At 44.4% G+C, this 7018-nt stretch overlaps 1 protein-coding gene across 1 annotated transcript in view; it reads right to left on the reverse strand.

Annotated features, from left to right (window-relative positions):
• LOC128430075 (collagen alpha-1(XXV) chain) overlaps window positions 1–4707 on the reverse strand; it is a 134905-nt gene extending 130198 nt beyond the window's left edge. Inside the window, exons 1-2 of the mRNA XM_053416028.1 lie at window positions 4422–4707; window positions 4187–4256 (exon numbers count right to left, since the gene is read on the reverse strand). Of these exons, the coding sequence (XP_053272003.1) occupies window positions 4187–4256; window positions 4422–4670 (319 nt within the window). The 5' untranslated portion in view covers window positions 4671–4707. The remainder of the gene's footprint in view (window positions 1–4186; window positions 4257–4421) is intronic.
• Window positions 4708–7018: the final 2311 nt, after the last annotated feature.

Consider the following 7018-nt stretch of genomic DNA (forward strand, 5'->3'; position numbering starts at 1 on the left):
GCCCATTTCTAAATGCTAAACTGGAGACAATTTTTTCATTCAAGAAAGAAGTTACGGTTCGATTGAGGATCGGCGTCAGAAAACGGTCAAGGACAAACGAGACGGACCACGAGGCGCGAGCATTTCAATTCAGCTCCACTCCTTTGAAAAGCTCTCCCAGCCTGAGGTACCTTCAATCTCCTGCGGAGCCCTGTTGTGACACTGCTCGTATAAAAACCATGTCATCTCCTCTCGATTCAGAGCGCTCCCTCGGGTGAGTGTATTGTAAAAAAGGAGAAAAGTGTGCCACCCTTTCAAACCCTCCACTCACTTGCAGTGCTTTCAGCTTGCATGCCTTCTCATCTCCGATAGAAAAGAAAGAAAAACGCTGAGTCAAAGGTACAAGAGAGACCAACAGTGCTATTTCCAGCATCCTGCCGTTTAAAAGAAGCTGTGTTTGAGAATTGTAAATTAGAGGAAATGCCTCACTTCTGACTTTTCGTCACAATAAACCACGTCATGTTAATTTATTGGGACTGACGGAAAAACCGGAGCTGAATGAATTAAGCTTGTTATGCCTGCATGATGTTATTGACTGAGTGTAGTACATTATGCCCACGGTTTGCATGTAGATTCCCCTTAAAGCAATTAAGAGGCAATCAAAATCATGATTGCCCGTTCACCAACGCGGCTCCACCGTTAGCCTCCGGCCTCGTTTGCTCACAGCGACAGCTTCCCCCCCCCCCTAACCAGAAGCAGCTGGGAGCAGCGGCTACCTGGAAGCCTGTTTAGCTTTACCTCGCACTCAGTAATTACACGACCATTAGGGCACCTCCCAGCACCAAACCACACAGAGGGCTTAATTTAAAAAGCTGTCGGTGATTAATTACCAGTTGCCCACCGAGTTGATATTCGAGGGGAATGGCTCAACTGTAACTGTATCAGGCTGCTGGGATTACACAGTGAGAGGTGGGGGAAAGGTGGTGGCTAAAAGGAGTTGAAAAGAGGTGATTGGGTTGATAGAGTTGCGGCGTGTGTGGTTTCCATTGAATGGATATACTACCGATTTTATTTTGAAATCTGGTCCGTACCATCCTGCTTCCCCCTCGTCCTTTGCAACCACTATTGCCTGGTTAAAAACACAAAAGAGTCGAGCACATTCACATGTTGTCGTTTCTCCTGCAGTGCACCTTCAGCTCCTGTTTAGCTGCCAGGCCTTTTGAAGCGTAAACATCAAGAAATGCTGCAGAGGGGGAAAAAAGGGGGGGGGTGTATGGGAGAGGGGGGGGCTAGAGGTGTATGGGTGAGTAAACAGGGAGAGCACAAAGCACCAGAGTTTGCGGAATGAACATTTTATTACAGTCCCATTAAACAACAGGCCCTGCATGGAATTCAGATCCCCGGGGAGGAAAAGGTAAACAAACAAAATAAAATTGAAAAAGAAAAAAGCAGCCTGCCGACAGTGACAACTATTAGAAGGGGACTCGCTTCACAGAGTGGCACAAAGAGCGGGTGTGATGATAGACATTTTCACACGGGTTTGGTTTGAGATTTATTTTCTTTTCCCCGACCCCAGAGACATTTTACACCAACTGCATGGTGTGAAAACTGTTTTTCAAACACAACGTGCAGCTCAGAAATTCTGACATGGGTTTAATCTGAACATGGGGTCCCTGTTATAATTCCACCCACACACACACACACAAACCTCTGTGAGGGTGTACTAACATTAGGCACAACAGCACTTTGAAGTTAACACAAGCGTAGTTAACACGCTCACATTACAATAAACACAAAGTACAGCAGTGGCTGGTAGGAATGTCTTTATATGCTTTTAGTCATAAAAAACAAAAACAATCTGAAGTCCTGAGATGAGAAGTCCGTAAATATGAAATGGACGTAGAGTAAGACAATAAATCTTGGTGTGCATCGGATCATAGATACAATGTGCTTGACAGCTATGTGCTGTTTCAAAAACCCAGGACAAAAGGCCAAACTCAAGGTTTCAAAAAGGAATTATTTCAGCTTGGACCGAAGTGATAAACTATTAACATTCGCGTCCCTACAGCTACATCACTTCAGGGTCTGAACAAATATTCCAGGTTGAGAACCTGTCTAAGTGTCGAAATGATTTCAGTCACGCAGAAGCTAATAACCGAGTCCCAAAATGACGGGGCTACAGACATCAGCAGAAAACCTCCCGCTCTTTAACTAATTTATACATGAGCATTAAATCTGAGTTAGCGACAGACGCTCTCAGATAAAGATGGCCCAAGAAAAACTTCCTCCGATTCAGAGACAACCCTATAAAATATCCCCAAGCTATGGACCATTGCTTTGTCTATGCAACCCACTCCATCTTCTTTGACAGCAATAAAGTGAAGACTGCGAAAAGCACATTACTGTCCTCCCCTCAAAGAAAAAGGAAAAACCACATCTGAGCCACATGCAGTCTTCCTCGACAGAAGAGATGATAAATATTGAGTGAACCCATTCAGTATTCATAAAAGATATTTGGCCTGAAAAAAAAGCCCAGCGCATTTACAAAGTATGCTGCAAGCTGGCAACTGGCATCCACCAGTTTTCCAAGATCAGTGCCGCCTTGGTTTTAGCGTTGTCGTGCTTCATTTCATGTGAAATGTTTTCATTGTTTTATTTCTGCCCTCTGCAGAAATGTGGTGGGAGAGAAAGAAGAAAGAGAAAAATAGCGCATGACACAGGATAGGGATTGAGAGCAGCATGATTGGGAGTCTCATTATGGTTAATACTTGTAAATACTTGGGGCACATTAATTCAGGCGTTTTCACTCAGCGTGATGAGTCATCCGCCAAAGATAAACCACTTTGCGGTGAAGTGAAGAATTAGTGCCATTTATTTACGATTATCACTTCCCCTTGCTCTTGGTTCTTCTTTCATGAGACATGATACTCGTTTGAATGTGTTGCTGCGTGTATCCACAAGAGGGATTTCCTTTAATGGCCTTTTTTTATTGCTCGACTCTCTGGCTTCAGTTGGGATTCAGCGTCTTGCTCAAGGACACTTCGGCCCTGCTGTGCAGATGCTTGCCGGCACTTTTGTCGTCCATCTAAAAAGAACCACCCACAAGGCTCTGCTTTGTCTCTCTCTCAGTGTGTATCTATGCTCCCGACAATATAGTGTGTTCACATTCAGAGCCAAAGGGGAACAAAGCTGAACAGAAACATTACTCCTCATCAAGCTTTTAAAAGTTGTGAAAACGCTGCAGTTTTATTTTAGGAAATAACCTTGTAGTTCCAATAGCGGGAGAATTTTCTAAACTCGTTCAAAGTGCACTTTATCCTTAATTTTATCTGGGGGGGGAAAGGAAATACCTGGTTTCACTCAACAATGACAAAATTCTATTCCTCTGAATACCATGAGGAACAGCCCTGATAAATCTACAAGAGGAAAAGAGTCTTAATCGACTCAAACTGCAGAAAACTGAAAACTCTGTATGAATTTTTTGTTGAAGATGCCAGAGAGGTTGAATTCTTTCCATTTTAATCTTCACTGCCATCAAGCTGGAGCTGTCAACCCCTTGTCAATTCGTAATTTCTGTGATTTCACCCCAATAACGATGATGCACAACCGTGAAAACCATGAGATTCAAAGGAAACTATTGGACGTCAATGTTCAAATTCTGCAGCATCCTCTTGAACAACCTCTCCCTCACTGATGCTGTGAATAATCCAACCTTGATCAGGGTGCTGACCCACACACTGGGGGAATAAATGTTTCCATCTACTGGTGAGAAAAGAGAATTTCATGTGGCCTTAGTGGACGGGCAAGATCAAAAGTCAATCCTCTCAGCACCTCTAAGTATAGACCTCAGTCGAATAGCTTTCTCTCTGTTATGCGTAATGACCATTCAGCTGTCCGCATCCCTCACAGCCACAGCTCCAGCAGACTATCAACACATATCCAGACAAACTGGTGGGTGTCATCAGATTGAATGGAAGAAATTAAGGAGCTGTTCATTCTTACACTCAATTTGAACAGGCTTCAAATCCACAGTCTGTGTCTCTCTCACACACACACACACACACACACACACACACACACACACACACACACACACACACACACACACACACACACACACACACACACACACACACACACACACACACTAACAGACATACACAAACAGAGAGAGAGAGAATGCACTGGGGAAAGTAGTTTCCTTTACCTGGAGGGCAGTTGCATTCAGGTGATGTTTGTCTGGCAGTCCGAATCTTGATCAAATTTTCATAGGAGCGCTGGAATATTGAAAGAAAGCAGATTTAATTCACGTGCACAAGATTATCTGCGTAAATTGCAAGCGTTAAGAGGAAGTTCTGCCTGAACCGGGTCAGTGCGCCGCGGCCAATTAAGCAGCTGAAGACAGTTAACTCATGGAGAGCAAGTGCACGAGCCAGACTTACCTGCGAGAGCAGCTCATCCACTCTCTGTTGAACCAGGGAGCTCAAATCGTCCATGGAGGAACCGGGGGCGCGGATCAAGGTCTGCCCGCCATTCACACTCTCCAAATCCACAACCCGGTGCCGAATGTCCGCTGCGTTAATGCTCAGAAGGACGCAGAACGCGACGGACGCCACCGAACACAAAGACGAGATAATGTTCAGCAGTGTCGTGCGGTGATGCCCTCGCTTCTCAGGCTCCACTTTCTCCATTTTCTCCACGCACTTTGATGCTCCTCTTGCCTTCGCGATCTCCACTCAGCAACACGCGCTGTGGGGAGCAAACTGCATCTGGCGCGGAGTCCCGAATTTGTGGCACGCTCTCCTGTGAGTCTGAGCGTGTGTGTGTGCAAGGCGCTTGGCTGCGACGATGCGCTCAGTGGTGACAGCGACAGACGGACGAGCGGAATCCCTCTCCTCTCTGCTCCAGCCAAAGCAAAGTGAACCTGTGTGCACGGCGGCGCGCTGGGGCTCCTGCAAACTTGTTGCACCGAACCTTGCACAGTAGTCTCGCGCGCAGGAAAATGCCCTTATGCACAGTAAAGTCAAAGCCTGGGGAAACACAAGGCTGCGCACATGCGGTGGAGTGGAGGCAGCTTTACCACTGTGCAGGCGTGCTCCCCCTCATTACGCCAACAACACGCCTCCAATCCATCCTGACAGATTAAGATGATTTATTGGCGCGCCCTAAATGAACTTGAAGTGCACTTATGATATTGTTCCCATGTGAGATTTATGAAAAAAACTGAATGCTGCGTATGAGACCCATTTAGCCTATTCTCATGTTTAATCGCATTTATGGCTCAAAGTAAGAGCCTCATGAAACAACAAAACAAGCTTAAGATACTAAATCATTAACAGGTTTATTTTCTGTGTTTATTCATTTTGAATTCATTTTCAGAACTAGAGCCACTGCAACTGCCGCTTGGCAACGTTAACAAACTGATTTTGCCCTTTTGCGCTGCGTAAAAACGCATGGAAGTCTTTCAGGGTTGGTTGGACACGTGAGAAAAAAGCGCGCATCTTATTGATTGACTGTGTGCACTGGAGCTCGTGTGGAGAGGAGGGATCCATGATGGAGCCCCGCAGCACTCCAGACAAAAGCTGCTCCTGTGGCGTCTGTCTCTCGTGTGGACTGTTTGATGTCTTGAATTCGGATGGGGTGCTGGTTAATAACAATTTTTTGTGGACGCGAGTGGACAATGCGCAAACCCCACAATGAGCTAACTCCACATCCAAACTTGGAACATGTTTGTTTTTTCACAACTGCAGGGATTTCTCTTTAATTCCTGCAGGGTTCCAGTAAAAAATACTGGAAATGCAGAGGTGGAACATTTACTCCATATGTGTTTGCACTTTGCATCGGCTCCAATCCACTTGCACCGAGAGCATTTTGGTTTGAATGGCTCACAGAGGTGTCACCCAATGTATTTACTGAGCATTGGCTCCATCACCTGGCTGACATCAGCACCAACATGCTACAAGTGTTGTCCAATGACTCTTTATTAAAGCCATATTCAATCAGCAGCAGTGAGATCAGATATTCATGGTTGCAAGATACCAACATGTTTCTGAGTGACCCTGAATAAACTCAGTTTGTCATGGGCAGTCAGGAATTCTTAATGGAAGAAGGCCTAAAATATCCATAACTTCCCAGTGACTCTTGACTCTTTTATTCCGACGTTCCTCTCTTCAGCCTTTTTGCATTTTAATGTGAATATGTCTTCGCTCCAAGTCACTCTGAATGAACGGATGTAAGTCTTAAGGGACAGCTGCCCGCCTGTGGGATATCGTGACATTCATCAGGGCAGATTTTATCTCTTTAATACCCCTAAAATAATATACTCTATAATCTGATTCATAAATTATCTCTTGGCTCCCTGGCATGCAATAGGCACCAGACTGGAAATTTAGTTTTTAGGTGAGGAGATGCTGACAAATGTCCACAGACACTCACACACACAGCCATTAAACTTAAGATAAGATAAGATAATCCTTCATTAGTCCCACAATGTGGAAAGTTGAAATATTACAGCTGCAGGAGTCCAAAATAGGAATCAGTAAGTAATAAGTCACAAGCGATACAAAAGTCTAATATATCTGTAAAAATAAAGAAAATATGTATGGAATAAAAACTAGTATCTATGTATATTAAGTTGCAAGTGACAGTAGTCTGCAGAGACCAAATCCTTGATACATTTTTTCACTTTTCGACTTTGTACTACAATCATACAGTACATGCTCATATGCTAGCTGCACCATTTTGACTGCGTATTTATTTGTCACTTGGGCCCTTATGTGTTGTGTACTTAATCTGATTGATTTAGATGTGACCTCATTTATGTATGTCGACCCCACCATGATGCAAATTGTGATTTTTGAAATGGGCAATACAATTAAATGTGATTCTCAACTGCAGCCTGAGAAGAAGTCCAATGAGCCATGTAACTAATGTGATGTGTTTGTTAGACTTTTGGACAGGTGCTGTAGCATTCCGGTCCAGTACTGTTCCTTTTATCCCCTCACACGTTGGTAGTCCAGCTCTGGTGCTATGATTTCTC

The sequence above is a fragment of the Pleuronectes platessa genome, chromosome 23 (assembly GCF_947347685.1).
Source record: "Pleuronectes platessa chromosome 23, fPlePla1.1, whole genome shotgun sequence".
Taxonomy (NCBI): Eukaryota; Metazoa; Chordata; class Actinopteri; order Pleuronectiformes; family Pleuronectidae; genus Pleuronectes; species Pleuronectes platessa.